The following is a 24928-nucleotide window of genomic DNA, read 5'->3' on the forward strand; positions in this document are numbered from 1 at the left end:
GTTGATCCATTTAATCCAAACTTTGACCATAACATTAGATTTTTTTATCCTTTGAACTCTCACAAAACAAAACAGAACAAGAAAATGTCGCACTAAACAATTCTCTACAAAAAAAGAACTTGTAAGCGTTGCTTTGTTCCATTAAGTGAAAACAAACACTTTCCGTGGGCGGAATTAGTCCTCTGACATAATTAGCAGAGCGCCACTTCAGACGCCACAGAACGAGAGAGCCAATGTTCACCACTTCCTTTACTAATTAAACTCTCTCTCTCTCTCTCTCTTTCTAAACACTTCTGAGGCCAACAGTAAATACAGCAGGAACAAGTTTACAATGTGACTCAGACTAATGGGCCTAATGGGCAGTATGTGTGTGTGTGAGCACTAAAGCACTCCCTCTAACAATACATACTGTCATTCAACCTCGGCACTAAAGTTTCCATCTGTGGTGGTAACAGTTATGTAAGCCTGTCAAGGGCGGCGTAATAACAAACTAACCAGTCGCTGATAGAACGAGAGAACCACAACAGCTAGAGAACACTAGAATAGACTTGTTACAGCATCAAAATGGCATATGACTCATCTGAACTTTAGGTTTCTATGGACAAGGAGAGCGAAGGCACATACTGGATTCCCCGTCAGTCAACCTCTCTGCTTTTTGTTACTCTGACTAACCACGTCAAAGTAATGGTTTCTCTGAGTTTCAATTCTCTTTCCTTTCTGTCCAGGTTGTGCGCCAATTAAAAAATACATTTAAAAAAAAAAGATTCTGGTGTGACCTCTGTTGTAGGAAAGGCAGCCAATGTCACACACTACTGGTTGCTGACTACTGCTGCAGCATAGGGGAGACACACATGATAGGGAGGAATCTGCCAAATGGTTTTGGATGTGTTATGATACCTGCCTCCTTGATGATACAATGGTTTCCTTAAAGGTTCATGTTGGTCCGTGTGTACTGTATCAAGCATCTCAGATTAGGCGTGCTGATCTAGGATCAGGACATTCCTGTCCATGTGATCTTATTCATTTTGACCTAAAAAGCAACACTGATCCAAAATCAGCAGTCCTACTCTGAAGGTTGATACAGTACATAGGGCCTAGATTTCCTGGTGAATGAAGCCATTGCTTGAGACATACGGCCCCTGGTCTCTTCCTCTCTGTCTCTCCCCCACTGTGTCCAGTCCTGGATTATACACATGACCTGCTCTATCTCTCTGGAACATTAACCTGGTATCCCCTTCTCCTCTGTTCCTCCAGGACCATTCAGAGATCAACTCCACCGTGGTGCGCAGCGAGACCAACACAGCCAGGGTGGAGGGCCTCCGGGCGGGCATGGTCTATGTCGTGCAGGTGCGGGCCAGGACCGTGGCTGGCTTTGGCAAATACAGCGGCAAGATGTGCTTCCAAACCCTCACAGATGGTAAGGGCCAAGGGGAGGAGGGGAGGCGAGGGAAGATGGTGGATGGTGGTGGGTAGCTGCTGTGTGTGTGTTTGTGTGCGTGTCTGTGAGTTTGAGAGAGAGAGAGAGAGAGAAACTGTAAGAGAGAAAGAGAGAGACGCATTGAATAGGAGTGGATATAGAGCAGAGAGGAAGAAGGATTGGGAATTTGATATCGGATCATATGTTTGTTAATCGCTGTGTGACAACATGTTTATGGATGTTGGATGAACATTGTATTTCTAAACCCACTGTCTTAACGATCGTGTATGAGATTGTTAAGAATAATATATTGGAGTTAAGAATGGTGGTTTTGAGCATTTTGTCTTTTCCTGTGTGTAACTGCTTGATCCAGACTGCTTAGCTAATTGGTTCTTCATTGAGCCCGTATGTTGCTGACGAGCTATCCCAGAATGCTTAGCTGTGATTAGTGGCTGATGTGATTAATTATTTGCCACCCGGGGTTGGATTTTCAGGGGGTGCAACACCTGCTACACTGGCGGTGGTGGTGGTGGTGATGGTGGGGGGGAGGGGGGGGTGACATTATGAGAGCATGTGTCCAGGTGTTTGTGCGTGGGTGTACGCCACATCTCCTGTCTTCTTACTTCTGAAATATGCTGCCAGATGATTTTCAACACTCTACATATTCCAGGTAGAAGATGCCCTTTTAGGCACAGGTCTAGGATCAGTTTACCTTCTCAGAATCCTAACCCTAACCACTGGGGAGGTTAAACACTAAACATACCTTCTTATCTATCTATGATTCACATCGAAGGGCAATTCTCCGCTTGACACCGCAAATGCCACAACTCTCCCTGATCCTCTGTGCTTTCCTCTCTCTCTCCCTCCATCCCTCCCCATAACCCTTTCTCCCTGTCAGATAGTCCAGAGGTGGATAAGTGCAGGTGTTGTTCTAATCTGCGCGAGCAGATTTAGTAGTCTTGACACAAACTCTAATACACTACATGACCAAAGGTATGTGGACACCTGCTCTTCGTACATCTCATTCCAAAATCATAGGCATTAATCTGGAGATGGTCCCCCCCCTTTGAAGCTATAACAACCTCCACTCTTCTGGGAAGGCTTTCCACTAGATGTTGGAACATTGCTGCGGGGGCTTGCTTCCATTCAGCCACAAGCGCATTAGTGAGGTTGGGCACTGATGTTGGGCAGTCAGCGTTCCAATTCATCCCAAAGGTGTTCGATGGGGTTGAGGTCAGGGCTCGGTGCAGGAGAGTCAAGTTCTTCCACACCGATCTCCACAAACCATTTATGTATGGATCTCGCTTTATGCACAGGGGCATTGTCATGCTAAAACAGCAAAGGTCCATCCTCAAACTGTTGCCACAAAGTTGGAAGCACAGAATCATCTAGAATGTCATTGTATGCTGTAGTGTTAAGATTTCCCTCCACTGGAACTAAGGGGCCTAGCCAGAATCATGAAAACAGTCCCAAACCATTATTCCTCCTCTGACAAACTTTACAGTTGACACTTTCCATTGGGGCAGGTAGCATTCTCCTGGCATCTGCCAAACCTAGATTTGTCAGTCGGATTGTAAGATGGTAAAGCATGTTTCATCACTCCAGAGAACGCATTTCCACTGCTCCAGAGTCCAATGGCAGTGAGCTTTTCACCACTCCAGCCAATGCTTGGCATAGAGAATGGTGATCTTAGGCTTGTGTGTGGCTGCTCGGACATGGAAAGCCATTTCATGAAGCTCTCGATGAACAGTTCTTGTGCTGACATTGCTTCCAGAGGCAGTTTGGAACTCGATAGTGAGTGTTGCAACCGAGGACAGAAGATTTTTACTACGTTCTTCAGCACTTGGTGGTTCCTTTCTGTGAGCTTGTGTGGCCTGCCACTTCGTGGCTGAGACGTTTTTGCTCCTAGACGTTTCCACTTCACAATAACAGCACTTACAGTTGACCGGGAAGCTGAAGCAGGGCAGAAATTTGACAAACTGAATTTGTTGGAAATGTGGCATCCTACGTCGGTGCCACGTTGAAAGTCACTGAGCCCTTCAGCAATGCCATTCTACTGCCAATGTTTGTCTATGGAGATTACATGGCTTTGTGCTCCATTTTGTGCTCCATTTTGATTACATGGCTTTGTGCTCCATATACACCTGTCAATAACAGGTCTGGCTGAAATAGCCTAATCCACTAATTTGAAAGGGTGTCCACATACTTTTGTATATATAGTGTACCAGCCAGGTCGCTCAAGATCCAAGGCTAAATTCGACGTCCGTCCAGGTACCCAGGACCTCAGCCACTACAAAAAAGCCACTAGGAGCCACTAGGAGCAACGATGAAGGCTATTACCATCAAGAAGGCTCCTGCTCCGAGGGTCGCATGTTCAATCCCAGAACTTTCTTTGTTTTTGTGGTAACCCTATCCCAAACCTTAACCCTTATCTTAACCATTCTAAATGAATGTCTAAACTTAACCTTTGATGTTTGGCATTTATAGACACACGTCAGATTCTGAAGTGAGACTGAGAGCTTGTTGATTATACACCTGTCAGCCTGGAAGACCCATCCCCTAAATCCCTTACCCTCTGTAGCGTCTGCCTCCCCTCTCCTCCCCACGTCGCCCTGCCCCACCTCCTCTCACCCGTGTTAACCCCACCCTCCACTTGTCTCACCCCACCCTCCACTTGTCTCATCACATTCCTCACTACCTCCTGCCCTCCTCTATCCTTCTCTCTGAATCTTCTCTTTTTCCTCTTCTCTCCCCCTCCTCTCACAGTCGACAATACCTCATATCTGTCTGTCATCACATTGTCACATGCCTCCCACAGTTGTCTCCTCACCCCCCCACCATCACCCCACTCACTCAGTTATTTGATTGACAGGTGCAATGAGGAGGAGATGATTGGCCATTTTCTCAAAAGTGAGGTTACACATTTATCAACTTTCAAAGCAGAATGACTTTCCCATTGTTCCTCAACTGCAGTGTATGATATACCATTTTGTAGCTCTGAGTCTCTACTTTTATCCAATGTAAAAAAACACATTTTCAAAAATGTTTCTACGTAAGACCGAATCAAGGCGGTTGGTCACATATAATGAATGACGAGATGCACGTCTCCTCCATTTCAAAGTGCTGAAGACGGACAGAAGGGTGTGTTCAAAGACCTTGGATCATTGTTACTCTAACTTCCGCGACGCATATAAGGCCCTGCCCCGCCCCCCTTTCGGAAAAGCTGACCACGACTCCATTTTGTTGATCCCTGCCTACAGACAGAAACTAAAACAAGAGGCTCCCACGCTGAGGTCTGTCCAACGCTGGTCCGACCAAGCTGACTCCACACTCCAAGACTGCTTCCACCACGTGGACTGGGACATGTTTCGTATTGCGTCAGACAACAACATTGACGAATACGCTGATTCGGTGTGTGAGTTCATTAGAACGTGCGTTGAAGATGTCGTTCCCATAGCAACGATTAAAACATTCCCTAACCAGAAACCGTGGATTGATGGCAGCATTCGCGTGAAACTGAAAGCGCGAACCACTGCTTTTAATCAGGGGAAGGTGTCTGGTAACATGACCGAATACAAACAGTGCAGCTATTCCCTCCGCAAGGCTATCAAACAAGCTAAGCGTCAGTACAGAGACAAAGTAGAATCTCAATTCAACGGCTCAGACACAAGAGGCATGTGGCAGGGTCTACAGTCAATCACGGACTACAGGAAGAAATCCAGCCCAGTCACGGACCAGGATGTCCTGCTCCCAGGCAGACTAAACAACTTTTTTGCCCGCTTTGATGACAATACAGTGCCACTGACACGGCCGGCAACGAAAACATGCGGTCTCTCCTTCACTGCAGCCGAGGTGAGTAAGACATTTAAACGTGTTAACCCTCGCAAGGCTGCAGGCCCAGACGGCATCCCCAGCCGCGCCCTCAGAGCATGCGCAGACCAGCTGGCCGGTGTGTTTACGGACATATTCAATCAATCCCTATACCAGTCTGCTGTTCCCACATGCTTCAAGAGGGCCACCATTGTTCCTGTTCCCAAGAAAGCTAAGGTAACTGAGCTAAACGACTACCGCCCCGTAGCACTCACTTCCGTCATCATGAAGTGCTTTGAGAGACTAGTCAAGGACCATATCACCTCCACCCTACCTGACACCCTAGACCCACTCCAATTTGCTTACCGCCCAAATAGGTCCACAGACGATGCAATCTCAACCACACTGCACACTGCCCTAACCCATCTGGACAAGAGGAATACCTATGTGAGAATGCTGTTCATTGACTACAGCTCGGCATTCAACACCATAGTACCCTCCAAGCTCGTCATCAAGCTCGAGACCCTGGGTCTCGACCCCGCCCTGTGCAACTGGGTACTGGACTTCCTGACGGGCCGCCCCCAGGTGGTGAGGGTAGGCAACAACATCTCCTCCCCGCTGATCCTCAACACTGGGGCCCCACAAGGGTGCGTTCTGAGCCCTCTCCTGTACTCCCTGTTCACCCACGACTGCGTGGCCACGCACGCCTCCAACTCAATCATCAAGTTTGCGGACGACACAACAGTGGTAGGCTTGATTACCAACAACGACGAGACGGCCTACAGGGAGGAGGTGAGGGCCCTCGGAGTGTGGTGTCAGGAAAATAACCTCACACTCAACGTCAACAAAACTAAGGAGATGATTGTGGACTTCAGGAAACAGCAGAGGGAACACCCCCCTATCCACATCGATGGAACAGTAGTGGAGAGGGTAGCAAGTTTTAAGTTCCTCGGCATACACATCACAGACAAACTGAATTGGTCCACTCACACAGACAGCATTGTGAAGAAGGCGCAGCAGCGCCTCTTCAACCTCAGGAGGCTGAAGAAATTTGGCTTGTCACCAAAAGCACTCTCAAACTTCTACAGATGCACAATCGAGAGCATCCTGGCGGGCTGTATCACCGCCTGGTACGGCAACTGCTCCGCCCTCAACCGTAAGGCTCTCCAGAGGGTGGTGAGGTCTGCACAACGCATCACCGGGGTCAAACTACCTGCCCTCCAGGACACCTACACCACCCGATGTCACAGGAAGGCCATAAAGATCATCAAGGACATCAACCACCCGAGCCACTGCCTGTTCACCCCGCTATCATCCAGAAGGCGAGGTCAGTACAGGTGCATCAAAGCTGGGACCGAGAGACTGAAAAACAGCTTCTATCTCAAGGCCATCAGACTGTTAAACAGCCACCACTAACATTGAGTGGCTGCTGCCAACACACTGACACTGACTCAACTCCAGCCACTTTAATAATGGGAATTGATGGGAAATGATGTAAATATATCACTAGCCACTTTAAACAATGCTACCTTATATAATGTTACTTACCCTACATTATTCATCTCATATGCATACGTATATACTGTACTCTATATCATCGACTGTATCCTTATGTAATACATGTATCACTAGCCACTTTAAACTATGCCACTTTGTTTACATACTCATCTCATTTGTACATACTGTACTCGATACCATCTACTGTATCTTGCCTATGCTGCTCTGTACCATCACTCATTCATATATCCTTATGTACATATTCTTTATCCCCTTACACTGTGTACAAGACAGTAGTTTTGGAATTGTTAGTTAGATTACTTGTTGGTTATTACTGCATTGTCGGAACTAGAAGCACAAGCATTTCGCTACACTCGCATTAACATCTGCTAACCATGTGTATGTGACAAATAAAATTTGATTTGATTTGATTTGATGACAATTCAACTGTTCAACCTTAGCTAGCAAATAGATCCAGGGTTGGCTAAACTTGAAATATAAAGATTTGTTGGCTAATCACTAGCACGTGGGCTTGAGAGATTGTTGATGAGACCTGTAGCTACAAAAAGTGAGTCATCATTAGTGAATGGGCATTATGCATGGTTCTAGTTACATTTGTAACAGAAAAAAAGACAGACTTGAAAACCTGACAGAGGCAGTCTTTTGATCAAATAATTAAATTATTAGTGGGTCATATGGTTGTGGAAGGCATAGGTATAACTTCACAAGCCCTGAATTCATTCGATTATTGCTGACTGTTTGAAATGCAGTGGATTTGACCTTTAAATGTACAACAATGCTTATTTAGAGAAAACATTTGAAAAAAATGTAGATATACAGGACCAGTGATTTGGTCCTACTCAATTTGGACACACCTACTCATTCCAGAGCTTTTCTTTATTTGTACTATTTTCTACATTGTAGAATAATAGTAAAGACATCAAAACTATGAAATAACACATATGGAATCATGTAGTAACCAAAAAAATGTAACAAAACAAAATATATATTTGAGATTCTTCAAAGTTGCCACCCTTTGCCTTAATGACAGCTTTGCACACTCTTTGGCATTCTCTCAACCAGCTTCACGAGGTAGTCACCTGGAATGTATTTCAATTAACAGGTGTGCCTTGTTAAAAGTTCATTTGTGGAATTACTTTCCTTCTTAATGCGTTTGAGCCAATCAGTTGTGTTGTGACAAGGTAAGGGTGGTATACAGAATATACCCCTATTTGGTAAAAGATCAAGGCCATATTATGGCAAGAACAGCTCAAAAAGCAAAGAGAAACAAAAGTCCATCATTACTTTAAGACATGAAGGTCAGCCAATCCGGGAAAATTTCAAGAACTTTGAAAGTTTCTTCAAGTGCAGTCACAAAAACTATCAAGCGCTATGATGAAACTGCCTCTCAGGAGGACCGCCACAGGAAAAGTTAATTTGTGTTTTTTTGTGGAACCAGAGTTAGCGCTACTGAAGAGGATAAGTTCAGTAGAGTTAACTACACCTCAGATTGTAGCCCAAATAAATGCTTCACAGAGTTCAAGTAACAGACATGTCAACATCAACTGTTCAGAGGAGACTGCAAACCAGGCCTTCATGGTCGGATTGCTGCAAAGAAACCACTACTATTGGACACTAAGAAGAAGAAGAGACTTGCTTGGGCCAAGAAACACGAGCAATGGACTTTAGACCGGTGGAAATCTGTCATTTGGTCTGATGAGTCCAAATTTGAGATTTTTGGTTCCCATCGCTGTGTCTTTGTGAGACCAAGAGGAGGTGAACAGATGATCTCCGCATGTGTGGTTCCCTCCGTGAAGCATGGAGGAGGAGGTGTGATGGTGTGGGGGTGACACTTTCTGGGATTTATTTAGAATTCAAGGCACACTCAGCATGGCTACCACAGCATTCTGCAGCGATACGCCATCCTATTTTGTTTGCGTTTAGTAGGACTATCATTTGTTTTTCAACAGGACAATGACTCAAAACACACCTCCAGGCTTCTTGGCTATTTGGCCAAGAAGGAGAGTGATGGAGTGCTGCATCAGATGACCTGGCCTCCACAATCCCCTGACCTCAACCCAATTGAGATGGTTTGGGATGAGTTGGACAACAGAGTGAAGGGAAAGACCACTGGAAAAGCATTCCGCATGAAGCTGGTTGAGAGGATGCCAAGAGTGTGTAAATCTGTCCTCAAGGCAAAGGGTGGCTACTTTGAAGAATCTCAAATATAAAATATATTTTGATTTGTTTAACACTTTTTTGGTTACTAAATATGTGTTATTTTATAGTTTTGATGTCTTCACTCTTATTCTACATTTTAGAAAATAGTAAAAAAAATAAAAAAAATAAAAAACTTGAATGAGTAGGTGTGTCCTAACTTTTGTCTGGTACTGTAAATCACCATAAGTAAAAAAAAAAAAAAAAAAAAAAAAAAAAAAATATGGCCATATCGCCCAGCCCTACATGACTGATTGGCACTCAGACAGTTGATTTCTGCTCAAGCCAATCATAATTTTCACCAGTCTGAGTTTAGGAGACTCCTTCAGCAGCACAGCACCTGAATACAGCTGCACAGAGAAATAGCACACTGACTTTACAGCTAACAAAAGAGTAGGCCTATAATTCACACTCTCAAGTATACTTTTAGTTTCTTATTTTATAGATATTTCAGATACTATATCACCGCTCTAAAGACTTCTCCTTACTTCTCCTTTTGTCCCATTGCTGTAAAGCGAATTTCAGTTTGCCCGCAGCATGCTAAATCATGCTCAAGAAACAACACTAGAGTAGCCCTAAGGCCCTAAAACAGCCACACAAAGACACGATATAGGACTGAGGCAGTTTAGTGTGCCTTTAGAAGTTCTTTGGGCTACCCTCTGAACTCCTGTGCCATTCTTCCTCCTTTTGGCCGCTAATGTTTGGCTGTATATCTGACTGTCTAACAGGAGCTTGTGTCTGAACATCCCCGTTAGAAATTCCAAGGTGGTCTTTTATGTCCGTCAGACTGTGACCGGAGGGATTAGGAAAGGCTACAGAAATGCTCTCTCTATCGATCATTCTCCCTCTCTCTACCTCTCTCACAGCTCCCTCTCTCTCACTTGAGCTCGCTCTATTGGGCTCTTCTATGGAAATATACAGGTGACAGTCAGCACGGTTTAACTCTACATATCGGCTGTTACCAAATCATGGTGACGCTCCATGTGTTGCAGTCAACATCTTAGAGCTGAGGCACCTACACTCCCCTCTGCGTTTGCTTGGACAGTGAAGCTAAAACGTTTCATTTGGCTCTGTAGACGGGTGGGCATCAAAACCGATGCGTGCGCTACGGTGGAGCCAAACAGACAGTTTTGACGACATGTAAACTATATTTCCTCTTCAAATCTTCTTTGAAAACATACATATATTTGCACAATGAGCACTTGTTGTCTCTCAAGTACATTCTGTTGAGTTGTTGGTTAGCTAGCTAGCGAATTTGAGCCATATTAGCATAGACATGAGAAGAATCAAAACACCTCAAAACAAGGCGTGGTATCACTAACAAGATAGAACAAGCTGAAACAAGCCACCGATGATTCCCCACATGGCTTCTTGTCATTGTTGCCAGCCATCTGACTGTCCAGAATCATAAGAACACGGACTTCTGCCTCATCGACGTGCATGCATCGTTTCCATGACATTGCCAGCTAACTCGTCTATATACAGAATGTCACCTTTTATTTGAGAGTAATTTCATACATATCTGTTAAACTGTTTGGAAATGAAAGCACTGTATGTATCTAGCCCCCCCCCCCCATTTGAAGGAGTCATAAGTATTTGAACAAATGTACTTACAGTGTAGCCAAAAGTGTATTATTGGTCTCATATTACTAGCACGCAATGACTACATCCAGCTTGTGACTCTCCAAACTCGTGGGATGCATTTGCCGTTTGTTTTGGTTTGTGTTGTGCCCAATAGAAATGAATGGTAAATAATGTATTGTGTCATTAGCTTCACTGTCCACAGTGAGTGTATGTGTTCTCTCTATGCTCAGGTCTTCCTGGTCTAACCATGCTGTTCTTTCTGTTCCCGCACCTTTGCCTTTACATTCTCTCCATACCCCTCACACCACCTTCTCCTCTCTGTCCTCACACTATACCCCCCCCCTCTCTCTCTTTCTCTCTCTGTCTCTCTTTTTCTCTCCCCTCCCCTCTCTCTGTCTCTGTAGATGACTATAAGTCAGAGTTGAGAGAGCAGCTTCCTCTAATCGCAGGGTCAGCTGCAGCAGGAGTGGTGTTCATCGTCTCTCTAGTGGCCATCTCCATCGTCTGCAGCAGGTACTATACAGTCGACATGACCATCTTGACTGTGTTTATGTTCAAAAGTTGTGCCACACACACACACCAACAGGTCTGTCTCTCCTACCACCACACCGCATCACAGACAAAGGCTATACACACAGACATTACAATAGGTCCACCAGCTATGCCACACACACACACACACACACACACACACACACACACACACACACACACTTAGCCAGCAGGAGGTAAAATATGTTTAAATTAAACCTACGTTCCATATCTGTATCTGCTTCTCTATTAATTATCAATTTTACAGTGTTACAAAGGGTTCACGCTGCATTGATCTGAGTTAACTGACTGAATCCAATTTAATTCTAGACAGTTTGTTACAACACATCGCTACCGTTCCCCTTTCCTCTCTCTTTAGAAAAGTTCAAGTTGAATTTAGAATTTGCAGCAGCGCCATGTGTCCCCAGTAGCAAAGCGACCATCAGACATGACAGGGTCTTTGATGACGGAGGGAGCAGAGGAGAGACGGAGGAAAACGGATGAAAAGCTACAGACATGCTATCACATCTCTAATTAAAAACCAGCTCATTCTCATCAGACTTCCATTGGGGCGGTGCAGCTACCGCTAACCACTAGCCACTGATTCAATTTCAGACCGGGTCGCTTTCAGGCCCCAGTTAGTGAGACTCCGAGACAGATGTAATGATTCCTCTTCGCTCCTCCTTTTATCCTGCCTTTTCGGGAACTTTTCTGTCTCTGTCTCTCGTTCAGGAAACGGGTGTACACCAAGGAAGCGGTGTACAGCGACAAGTTACAGCATTACAGCACAGGAAGAGGTGAGTTCACCACCGCAGCAGCGCCTTGCCGGACAAAACGCTTCTGTTAATGTGCTGACATTCCGGGCAAAAACAGCCTTTCCTCTTTCTAAATGACGTTGACTGACACTCATCTCTCAGGGTTGTAGCGGTGACTGACACCACACGGGTCTGATGGCCACTGTCCACATTGAGGGGGAAAAATAACCCCCCCATTGTTCTAGCATAGATGTTTAATGGTACTCCTTCCCGATCCAACATCGAGGGGAATAAGTCATCCCTTTTCTTCTCTAAGTAACAATGACTGACACGCATCTGGGCTGTTGTGTAATCTAACCATGATTGAGCCAGGGTCCTGTCACGTGTTGACTCTCACCATAATGTTGCCTCAGAGCAAGGCAAGCAAGAGCATGCGTGAGAAACAGTCAAAACCGAGCCTGTCGGAAAGGCTGGCCGAGCTGTCTAGAAGAGTGCTTACTGAAAGGGGAGAGGGTTTTGTCGAGACCGAGACAGAAATCTTTTGCTCCTTGGCTCGGTTTTTGTCACGGTTAGAGCGGCCGTAGCCCAGAGCTCATTAAAGAGCCAGAGAGAGGGGGAGATAAGATGGCTGCTCCGTTTTCCTACCCCGTACAAACTCACTGAGTCCGTGCTCAGATTTGGTTCTGTCAGAGGCTTTTTCAGGGCGAGTGAGTGCAATTGACATAAGTGGAGAAAATGAACAGAAGATGTGAGAGAGATGCTAACAGCAGTTACAGCGCTAATCATCAATGGAGCATTTTGGAGTGGAGGGGGAAAAAGCTAAACGTGTTCCTATTCATCTTGTGTTTGCTCCCTCCACTCTCTCCCGCTAACTAACACTAATACGTAGGAATACGTTGTGTCCGATCTTTTCTCTTCCTGATTTGACGGGCGGTTTTGTAATTACTGGTCATTGGAAGAAACAGCGCCACTTTGATTATTTTTGGTTGAAATGCGAAAAACAGTGTTTGTGGTTTTCACCCTGGGAATGGAGTCCAAAGCTGTCGATGCCTGGTGCAGTGGGTGGGAAATGAACATGCAAACCCTAAACCATTAAAGGGATAGTTTGGGGATTTGACTGAATGTGTAAAAATCGCTGAACTGTCCCTTTAAAAACTAGAGGTCTGTAGCTGTAGTGAGTGAACCAACGTGTTGTCAGTGTTGACGTTATGGGGGCTACACGCATGCACCCACACCAACATGAATACCCCCGCCCCCCCACACACACACAGACCCTAGCTGGCAAGCTACCAGACTGTATATGGCTGACTGGTCCATGTCAGTGAATAGTAATAGCTTGGTAATGGGTGTCAGTGCTTAAAGACTACAGATGTTAGCTCGCAGTCCCAGTGGATCTGGTGCCATGAGATCCAGATGGAGGAGGGAGGGGGGGGGGGGGGGGGGGTAGAGAGGTAGGGAGGAAGAAGAAGTGGGGAGTGGAGCGACACAGTGACAGGAGGATAGGGGGAAAGGAGGAGAGAGCTGAGAGGGAAAGAGGAAGAGAGAGAGAGAGAAATGATCAGAGGGGCAGAAAAGACAAGAGGGAGATGGCTTAGGGATGCACACATTCAGTTTATCTACCCTCCCTCCCTCTCTCTTTGACATCAACTCTCGCTTGGCTGGATAGGTAAATACTCCAGTGCTGTTCACACACTGTACTGTGTACTCAAGAGGCACAAAGTAGTTATCAACAGCCATCCATAAACATCACACACACACACACACACACGCACACACACACACACACACACACACACACACACACACACACACCTGCTAGCCTCCATATATGTAGGCCTACGGCATACACACACAAATGCAGAAACACACACGCATGCACGCCCACACACATCAGGGGCACCTGTCACCATTTATCAACACGCATTCACTGACATTCACACACTCCCACACAATACATATTTAGTACATTCCCGCATACATCTATACACATGTATCCATGTGTCACCCATCCACATGCGCACACACACACACACACACACACACATTTCTACCTTATCCATCAACAAGTTGACTCAGCTGCTGTTGTTTGTGCTTCAGCATCTGGTGTGTGCATGAATAGACAGACAGCTAACTGTATAGCCACCGTCTCACATAGTGATAAGGGCCCAGACTATTCTGACAGCAACGTCTATCATTGGAAAAACGACCACGGAAGTGGCAGATTCTTCGACGAACCGCCGTATATTTCACTAAGAAGGTAATTGCGGGCTTGATGGAGTTAGATTTACATTTACGATCCAGGCCAGCGGCGTGTTGATCCCTTATGACATGCAGACTGCAGACTGTTGTGGATTTTCTCTCTGTGATCTCTGCCTTAATAAGTCGCAGTGTGTGTCTGATGAATGATTTTCTCGCATCAGATGTCGGCTAATTAACTTTGTTTATGAACAGAACTGAACTCGTAATGAGGAGAGCGCAAGACGGGATGTTAGTTTATATGTGTTGCCTGTAGCGTATGTACATTATGGCGCTAGGAAGTATATTAGTTTAGGTGCACTTTTGAGCCACATCTGTGTCATGAGCTGTTAGTTATAGTTCTCTCTCTCTCTCTTTCTCTCTCTCTCTCGCTCTCTCCCTCTCTAACTCGCTCTCCTTCCTCTCTCCCCCCTCTCCCAATGGGCCTTGTTGTGTTATAACTGGGTAAAAAATAAACCTGGAGGTTTGGATGCACTTTGGCCCGTACGCACAGATCAAGGAACCATGAAATATTAAGGCTCGGATTTATTTTTTATTGGTGGGCAATGAAAAGATGTGTCCGAGTTTAACAGGGCTTTACCAGAGAGAGAGAGGAGATAAGCGGTTAGCTAATTCAATTATACATGAAAGTGGACTCGGCTCTGTGGAATATGGAAAAAGGCAATGGATTCAAGTTTGTGCGTGGGTATGTGTGTGTGCGCGCGTGTACATATGTTTGCATGTGTATACCAGTGGAGGCTGCTGAGGGGAGGATGTCACATAATAATGTCTGGAACGATGCGAATAGAATGGCATTCCACTCATTCCTCTCCAGCCATTACCACGAACCTGTACTCCCCAGTTAAGGTACCACCAACTTCCTGTGGTGTATACGTGTGTATGCATTCCTATTTACTTTTGTGTTTACCAGGCCTCCGATTCCTGAGATGTGCCTATCAGTATTACTGCCCTTATTTCAGCCACACACAAGTCCAGAATGTGATTATAGAATGCAGAGCTCTCAGCCCTCTCATTGATTAGCTGTAATCCAATCTCTATGGAGTCTCTAATAAGCAATTCCACAGAGGCAGGGTTCAAGGTAATGAGTGTACTAACAAGACATGGCTTCCAGCCAAGGGCTATAGGTAAAGTGCCTTAAGCCCCTCCTTGACTAGATCCTGTCCTTCCTATCCCCCTCTCAGCCAGTCCTCAGCCACTCGAGACTCTGCTTAGCCTATGTGCTGCATGTCATGTAGATGAATGAGGTTTGTGAGGAGAGGATGGGTTCATTTCAATCGTAAAAATCAGTCTGAGTGGCAATCAATGTCTTTGAGAGAATCAGCTCTCTGAAGGGTTGTGATGGATTTTGGGGTCTGTCTTTATCTGCATCTCAAATGACACCCTATTCCCTATATAGCGCATCACTTTTGGCCAGAGCCCTAGTACGCGGCTGTCCCATGTAGCTCTCGTCAAATGTAGTACAAGATATAGCAGATAGGTTGGCATTTCAGACACATATTCTGTCTTGTCATTGCATGTGTTGAATATGATTCTCACTACGCCCCAAGCCAAGTGATCCTCCATTCCCAGACATCCCCAGACAGTGAACTGTACTCACCTATCTGAGACGCTTGATAGCGAGGCGGGTTTATCAGTTTATGAGCTCCTATGGGGAGAGGCGGTGGGGAAATTGGTTCCTCCGCTATCAAAGGGCAGACAGGAAGGGAGTGAGGGGGAACGAAAGAAATCTGTCTGCATTTTTCTCTCTCGCGCGCGCGTTCTTTTGTTCTCTCTCGCTTTATCTCTCTCGATTTGTCTGTGTGTGTCTCTCTGTTTCTCTGTCTCTCTATTTCTCTCAATTCTATAGGGAGCAAACAGTATAGCCTTAATGGACTTCACTGTAATTATTGTAATTCAAATCCATTCACACATGCTTGCTTGTTCGCCTCCACCCAAAGAAAAATCATTCATTTTACTAATGCATTTCAACCTTTTGAGAGTTGGATTAATGTGATGCACAGGTCTTTTTTGTTCCATTGCACTTTGCTGTCATATGCATCGTGGACATAACAACATATGACATACTGTGTGGACATATGGACATATTTCAATATTCATCCATTTCCCATTTCACCACCAAAACACCTTCCATGTACAAAGCCTTTACTCTATTCTGGATTGTTCACTGGCCACTCTGATTGGTTCTAGAGCTCTCCCTGAGAGCCGACATGTCTAACTGCACCTCCCCACTGGGCTGCCCGACCCACTTCTCAGGCTCTCCGGGGATGAAGATCTACATCGACCCCTTTACCTACGAGGACCCCAACGAGGCCGTCCGGGAGTTCGCCAAGGAGATCGATGTGTCCACCGTCAAGATCGAAGAGGTTATTGGTGCAGGTAAATGTGAATGAATGTGTGTGTGTGTGTGAGTGGATGTGGAGGGGTGTGTGGAGGGGAGGGGGGGGGGGGGGGGGGGCTGCAGTTGTGTGTTGGATATCTTTTTGTGTCAATATTTATTTATGTGTGCAAATATACAGTATTTTGCCACTGACCTCTTCCAACCTCCTTACCAATGTTACATTGCAGGTATTTGACATGCTCGCTTCTGATGTGCCCTGCGATGCACTAGTAGAATATACTGCTGGTCATCTGATGTCCCTTAGCTAGATAGCAGCAGAAATAGCTTTAGCCAATAGCATCCCAGTCCCTGTACCTCTCTCTCTCTCTCTCTCTCTCTCCCTCTCTCTCGGGACATGTCCTTCCTCAGTGAGCCAGGCCAGACCTTGTTGACTGTATGGAGGACATGCTGATGTGTGTTGATTCATACGGATACTAAAATAACACCATGCAGGCTAATGAGACAAGGACTGGAATAGACTCCCATGGTCTGGCTGGGACACACTGCATGATAGGAAACACCGTGTGAAGGAAGGATAGGGGAGATGGAGGAGGGGAAGGATAGGGGGAGATGGAGGTGGGGAAGGATGGGGAGATGGAGGAGGGGAAGGATAGGGGGAGATGGAGGAGGGGAAGGAAAGGGGAGATGGAGGAGGGGAAGGATTGGGGAGATGGAGGTGGGGAAGGAAAGGGGAGATGGAGGAGGGGAAGGATGGGGGAGATGGAGGTGGGGAAGGATGGGGGAGATGGAGGAGGGGAAGGAAAGGGAAGATGGAGGAGGGGAAGGAAAGGGGAGATGGAGGAGGGGAAAGAAAGGGGAGATGGAGGAGGGGAAGGGTAAGGGGAGATGGAGGAGGGGAAGGATAGGGTGAGATGGAGGAGGGGAAGGGTAAGGGGAGATGGAGGAGGGGAAGGAAAGGGAAGATGGAGGAGGGGAAGGAAAGGGGAGATGGAGGAGGGGAAAGAAAGGGGAGATGGAGGAGGGGAAGGGTAAGGGGAGATGGAGGAGGGGAAGGATAGGGTGAGATGGAGGAGGGGAAGGATAGGGTGAGATGGAGGAGGGGAAGGGTAAGGGGAGATGGAGGAGGGGAAGGGTAAGGGGAGATGGAGGAGGGGAGGGATACGGTGAGATGGAGGAGGGGAAGGGTAAGGGGAGATGGAGGAGGGGAGGGATACGGTGAGATGGAGGAGGGGAATGATAGGGTGAGATGGAGGAGGGGAAGGATAGGGTGAGATGGAGGAGGGGAAGGGTAAGGGGAGATGGAGGAGGGGAAGGATAGGGGAGATGGAGGAGGGGAAGGATAGGGGGAGATGGAGGTGGGAAGGAAAGGGGGAGGTGGAGGAGGGGAAGGATAGGGGGAGATGGAGGAGGGGAAGGATAGGGGGAGATGGAGGAGGGGAAGAATAGGGGGAGATGGAGGAGGGGAAGGAGAAGGGGAGATGGGGAAGGGAAAGGGGAGATGGAGATGGAGTAGGGGAAGGATAGGGTGAGATGGAGGAGGGGAAGGAGAAGGAAAGGGGAGATGGGGAAGGGAAAGGGGAGATGGAGATGGAGGAGGGGAAGGATAGGGTGAGATGGAGGAGGGGAAGGGTAAGGGGAGATGGAGAAGGGGAAGGGGAGATGGAGGAGGGGAAGGATAGGGTGAGATGGAGGAGGGGAGATGGAGGAGGGGAAACAAAGGGGAGATGGAGGAGGGGAAGGAAAGGGGAGATGGAGGAGGGGAAGGATAGGGTGAGATGGAGGAGGGGAAGGGTAAGGGGAGATGGAGAAGGGGAAGGGGAGATGGAGGAGGGGAAGGATAGGGTGAGATGGAGGAGGGGAAACAAAGGGGAGATGGAGGAGGGGAAGGATAGGGTGAGATGGAGGAGGGGAAGGGTAGGGGAGGAGGGGAAGGGGAGATGGAGGAGGGGAAGGATAGGGTGAGATGGAGGAGGGGAAGGGTAAGGTGAGATGGAGGAGGGGAAGGGTAAGGGGAGATGGAGGAGGGGAAGGGTAAGGTGAGATGGAGGGGAAGGGTAAGCGGAGATGGAGGTGGGGAAGGATAGGGGGAGATGGAGGAGGGGAAGGAAAGGGGGAGATGGAGGAGGGGAAGGATAGGGTGAGATATAGGAGGGGAAGGGTAGGGGGAGATGGAGGAGGGGAAGGATAGGGGGAGATGGAGGAGGGGAAGGATGGGGAGATGGAGGAGGGGAAGGATAGGGGGATATGGAGGAGGGGAAGGATAGGGTGAGATGGAGGAGGGGAAGGGTAAGGTGAGATGGAGGAGGGGAAGGGTAAGGTGAGATGGAGGGGAAGGGTAAGGGGAGATGGAGGAGGGGAAGGATAGGGGGAGATGGAGGAGGGGAAGGAAAGGGGGAGATGGAGGAGGGGAAGGATAGGGTGAGATATAGGAGGGGAAGGGGAAGGGGAGATGGAGGAGGGGAAGGATAGGGGGAGATGGAGGTGGGGAAGGAAAGGGGGAGATGGAGGAGGGGAAGGAAAGGGTGAGATTGAGGTGGGGAAGGAAAGAGGGACTGTTTTTTTGTTTATTTGTGGTGTGAGATCGCCACAGGATGCCTGCAGCATGATGAGTAATCAAGGAATGGAAATATTTACTGTGAATTTGTTCGGTTGTTACTCTTTTAGATTCTATTGATGAATTTCCTCCCCAGATTCTGAGCTGCTGTGGAACAAGATAGCCCCACTGTTGATCAGTATCACAAATACAACAATTACACTATACAGTTGAAGTCGGAAGTTTACATACACTTAGGTTGGAGTCATTAAAACTTGTTTTTCAACCAATCCACAAATTTCTTGTTAACAAAGTAGAATTTTAGCAAGTTGTTTAGGACATCTGCTTCGTGCATGACACAAGCAATTTTTCAAACAATTGTTAACAGACAGATTATTTCACTGTATCACAATTCCAATGGGTCAGAAGTTTACATACACTAAGTTGACTGTGCCTCTAAACAGCTTGGAAAATTCCAGAAAATGATGTCATGGCTTTAGAAGCTTCTGATAGGCTAATTGACAGAATTTGAGTCAATTGGAGGTGTACCTGTGGATGTATTTCAAGGCCTACCTTCAAACTCAGTGTCTCTTTGCTTGACATCATGGGAAAATCAAAAGAAATCAGTCAAGACCTCAGAATTCTTTTTTTTAGACCTCCACAAGTCTGGTTCATCCTTGGGAGCAATTTCCAAACACCTGAAGGTACCACGTTCATCTGTACAATCAATAGTACGCAAGTATAAACACCATGGGACCACGCAGCCATCATACCGCTCAGGAAGGAGATGCCTTCTGTCTCTTAGAGATGAACGTACTTTGGTGCGAAAAGTGCAAATCAATCCCAGAACAACGGCAAAGGACCTTGTGAAGATGATGGAGGAAACAGGCACAAAAGTATCTATATCCACAGTAAAACGGGTCCTATATCTACATAACCTGAAAGGCCGCTCAGCAAGGAAGAAGCCACTACTCCAAAGCCGCCATAAAAAAGCCAGACTACGGTTTGCAACTGCACATGGGGACAAAGATTGTACTTTTTGGAGAAATGTCCTCTGGGCTGATGAAACAAAAATAGAACTGTTTGGCCATAATGACCATCGTTATGTTTGGAGGAAAAATGGGGAGGCTTGCAAGCCGAAGAACACCATCCCAATCGTGAAGGACGGGGGTGGCAGCATCATGTTGTGGGGGAGCTTTGCTGCAGGAGGGACTGGTGCACTTCACAAAATAGATGGCATCATGATGATGGAAAATTATGTAGATATATTGAAGCAACATCTCAAGAAATCAGTTAAAGCTTGGTCGCAAATGGGTCTTCCAAATGGACAATGATCCCAAGCATACTTCCAAAGTTGTGGCAAAATGGCTTAAGGACAACAAGGTATTGGAGTGGCCATCACAAAGCCCTGACCTCAATCCTATAGAAAATAGTGTGTGGGCAGATCTGAAAAAGCATCTACGAGCAAGGAGGCCTACAAACCTGACTCCGTTACACCAGCTCTGTCAGGAGGAATGGGCCAACATTCTTATTGTGGGAAGCTTGTGGAAGGTTACCCGAAAGTTTGATCCACATTCAACAATTTAAAGACAATGCTACCAAATACTAATTGAGTGTATGTAAACTTCTGACCCACTGGGAACGTAATGAAAGAAATAAAAACTGAAATAAATCATTCTCTCTACTATTATTCTGATAATAGTAGAGATTCGGATTAAATGTCTGGAATCATGAAAAACTGAGTTTAAATGTATTTGGCTAAGGCGTATGTAAACTTACGACTTCAACTGTATATACAAAAGTACAAATTTGTGGATTCGGCTATTTCAGCCACACCCGTTGGTGAAAGGTGTATAAAATCAAGCACACAGCCATGCAATCTCCATAGACAAACATTGTCAGGAGAATGGCCTTACTGAAGAGCTCAGTGACTTTCAACGTGGCACCGTCAAAGGATGCCACCTTTTTGTCAATTATCTGCCCTGCTAGAGCTGCCTCGGTCAACTGTAAGTGCTGTTGTTGTGAAGTGGAAACGTCTAGGAGCAACAACGGCTCAGCTGAGAAGTGGAAGGTCACACAATCTCACAGAACGGAACCGCCGAGTGCTGAAGCACATAAAAATTGTCTGTCCTCAGTTGCAACAATCACTACCGAGTTCCAAACTGCCTCAGGAAGCAACGTCAGCACAATAACTGTTTGCCGGGAGCTTCATGAAATGGGTTTCTATGTTCGAGCAGCCGCACACAGGCCTAAGATCACCATACGCAATGCCTAGCGTCAGCTAGGGTGGTGTAAAGCTCGCTGCTATTGGACTCTGGAGCAGTGGAAACACGTTCTCTGGAGTTATGAATCACGCTTCACCATCTGGCAGTCTGACGGACAAATCTGGGTTTGGCGGATCCCAAGAGAATGCATATTGCCAACTGTAAAGTTTGGTGGAGGAGGAATAATGGCCTGGGGCTGTTTTTCATGGTTCGGGCTTGGTCCCTTAGTTCGAGTGAAAGGAAATCTTAATGCTACTGCATACAGTGACATTCTAGACAATTATGCGCTTCCAACTTTTGGCAATAGTTTTGGGGGGGCACGTTCCTGTTTCAGCATGACAATGCCCCCATGCACAAAGCGAGGTCCATACAGAAATTGTATGTTCTAGATCGGTGTGGAAGAACTTGACCTCACGGCCTTGACCTCAACTCCATCAAACACCTTTAGGATGAATTGAAACGTTGACTGTGAGCCAGGCCTTATTGTCTCAGTGCTCGACCTCAGTAATGCGCTTGTGGCTAAATGGAAGCTAAATGGAAGTCCCCACAGAAATGTTCTAGTGGAAAGCCGAGTGGATGAGAAGAGTGAGTGCTGTTATAGCAGCAAAGGGGGGACCAGCTCCTTATTAATGCCCATGATTTTGGATTGAGATTTTGGACGAGCAGGTGTCCACATACTTTTGGTCATGTAGTGTGGTTTTGATTAGTGAAAACACTGCTTGTTACCTATGGTTCAACATGCAAGTTGTGTGGGATCCGTGGTCAATGATAGTTTATTGAGCCAGTTTTAAGGTCTTGCACTAGCACAATCTAATGGATTCCTATTTACCGAAATCTCTCTAGATTGTTGATCTAGCGCTATAACCACCACACTCTCTCGCCCAGGTGAGTTTGGTGAGGTGTACAAGGGACGTCTGAAGCTCCCAGGCAAGAGGGAGATCTACGTGGCCATTAAGACCCTGAAGGCAGGATACGTGGAGAAGCAGAGGCGGGACTTCCTGTCCGAGGCGTCAATCATGGGACAGTTTGACCACCCCAACATCATCAGACTTGAGGGCGTGGTCACCAAGAGTCGGCCAGTCATGATCGTCACAGAGTTTATGGAGAACGGGGCCCTTGATTCCTTCCTGAGGGTGAGTTATAGAGCATGTGTATATCAAGCATCTTAGAGTAGAGGAGCTTTCTCTGAGATCGGCTGGTCTCCCTGTACATGTAATCTAATTCATTAGGATTTAAAATGCTAAACTGATCCTAGATCAGCACTCCCACTTTGAGCCACTTTATGACCATAGCCCCAGGAATATGGAGGGTTTTCAGTCCACTATGCCTAATTAATAATTTATTAACACAGTTTACCATCTCTTTTTATAGTATCTTTATATAACTGTTATACTGTGGTAATAATTTATTTACATAATTGGCTATTCACATATATGATGATGTATGTTGCACTAAGACTGCACTGGTGCATTGCAGCTTGTTTGTGGATTGACAAAACGCACATTAGAGATAATGCAGAACATTTGTGACTGCAATAAGCATGCAGTTCATGGGCCATGGCAATGTTCTGCAGCAAAAGAGTTCTACAGCCAAGAATTGGGTTTAGGATTAGAGATCGCTGAGCTCTATTTATAACAAACCTAACGCAATGGTAAATCTAAGCCAGGGATCATCAACTAGATTCAGTTGCTGGACGAGTTTTTTCCTGGAGTGGATTGTATAATTACAAATCATTTGTAGACTGCAAATTGACCGCAAGAAGCCCAAAGAGATATCTTTGACTAAAACCATCATTTCAAACCTTGCTTCCATTTGTATATGATCACGTGTCTCTCTATATTATGCGTGGGAATAATTGGGAACAGATTTCTTAAGTTAAAATCACTTGGAGCTGATTTCCTGGTGTTTTCACAGTATTTTATGTCCAACAATGAAAATTCCACAGAAAACTTGGGGGGGCCAAATAAAACCACCCGCGGGCCAAATTTGTTCCACAGGCCTTCAGTTGTGGAACCATGATCTAAGCGCTGCCAGTAGCGCTATACGTCTGAGGGTGTGTCAGAAATATTTTGGGTTTTGATTAATAAACAAGTTGCAGGTGTGACGAGGGCTTGGCCGCTCACTGGCCAATCAATGTGTTCCATGGCTTAATACTGCATGTGTTTGTCTCAAGTTCTGTAGATTATTGATAGTCTTTGCATTGTCATCAACTCCAATTCGGCTGGAATATTCTTGTCCTGGTACATTGTTGATTAATTCTACAATTTATCTAATAGCATAGGCTATAGTAAGGAGTAATAGCAACAGTAAAAAAAAAATGAAAACATACAGTATTTTCTCAATAGACTATGCTTGGAATGTTGGCAGTCAACATTGTTGTAATTGACTTAAACGAGCCTAGTCTATATGTCTTTACGCATCGCACTCCTCCTCAAATGGCAATAGTAGGCTAAATTGTATTGTATGTGTGTGACACAAAATCTCAATAAGCAAAATATAGCCTAGGCCTACCATTGATGCTGCACTATAGGACTGAGTAATTTAAATACGTTTGAAGTGCTTATTTGTTAACCGGATGAGAGGTGCTCTTTGGAGATAGGGATGGATTCTTGAACAAGTGAAATGAAGTATGCAAGTAGGCATATGTGTGTCTGATTTCGGATGTGCAGTATATTTTCAATTCAAGACCCTCTGACGAATAGACCATTTAAACACCTTTTATGGATAGATTACGTTGCACGACCAGGAAGGATAAAAAAAAGGCACGACAGCATTGCTGTTGAACCAGCCTTAGTAGCAGGGCCCTAGGGTAAGGGTAGCCTATGAAGGGCTTGATATGAAAACGGAAAACAAGCAATCCGTTTTTTTAAAACAACAATATTTCTAAACAGGATGGGGTCAGAAGCATGACCTCATGAATCACTTCTGTCGTTCTATGGCACTGTGTGCACACGTAGGCCTTAGTGCCTTTACACATAACATCCACACGTTTATACAAAAAACTAGGCTCCTGTCAATTGTATTGTTGCCTATGTGCGAAGCAGATTCTCAAAAGATCGGCCCTTGATATGGTATTATAGGATTTAATAGTTTGGAGGAACGTGTCTTTGGTAATCAGACGAGGGGAATGGGGATGAACATGGGGATGGACATGGGGATGGACAGCCTACCCAATCAAGTATGCAGGTATGTAAATTGTGAATAATGAAAAAGCATGAGGGCACAAGCCTCCAAAATATGTCAAAGCACTCTCAGTTGACCAGTAGTCTCTCTCAGTAGCACCAGTATAACTCTCAGTAGAGCCCTTTATTCATAGGCTACTTGGATAATGGCCAGCATAAAAAGACAGACCTATGCGAAACTGCTAAACCAGCGTTGATTAAAGGGAGGGTAGGCTATGCTTGGTTTTTAATCAAATTAAATGGGGGGGAAACCAATTGTTTTTTTTTTATGTTTCTTAATACGAGATTCACTGGCACAAAAGCAACATCTCTCTTCCCCTGGGCCCTGTGCGTCATGGCTAGATAGGCTGAGCTGCTGCTCTCAAAACCCATGCCATCATCAACTGCACTACCGTTAAGACCTGCTTCTTCTGGGTCTTAAAAAGTCCCTTTAGAGATGCAGGAAATGGTCACAGGTAAATTGCCAAACCTGGCTTTAGGGCTGGAAAATGCCATTGCCCCTCCTTCACACCAGCTGAAAATAGAGACCTCTGTGTAACTCCAG

At 45.9% G+C, this 24928-nt stretch overlaps 1 protein-coding gene across 4 annotated transcripts in view; it reads left to right on the forward strand.

Annotated features, from left to right (window-relative positions):
• Positions 1–24928, forward strand: part of LOC110530233 (ephrin type-B receptor 1) — a 304623-nt gene that overhangs the window by 251968 nt on the left and 27727 nt on the right. For 3 of the 4 annotated variants that reach the window (XM_036985803.2, XM_090182142.1, XM_090182143.1), the window contains 5 exons: positions 1255–1417; positions 10930–11038; positions 11789–11853; positions 16255–16443; positions 22088–22335. In XM_036985803.2, coding sequence (XP_036841698.2) covers positions 1255–1417; positions 10930–11038; positions 11789–11853; positions 16255–16443; positions 22088–22335 — 774 coding nt within the window. The remainder of the gene's footprint in view (positions 1–1254; positions 1418–10929; positions 11039–11788; positions 11854–16254; positions 16444–22087; positions 22336–24928) is intronic. The other variant, XM_036985804.2, reaches the window with a different exon arrangement.

The sequence above is a fragment of the Oncorhynchus mykiss genome, chromosome 8 (genome assembly GCF_057628025.1).
Source record: "Oncorhynchus mykiss isolate SJ-2025 chromosome 8, ASM5762802v1, whole genome shotgun sequence".
Lineage (NCBI taxonomy): Eukaryota > Metazoa > Chordata > Actinopteri > Salmoniformes > Salmonidae > Oncorhynchus > Oncorhynchus mykiss.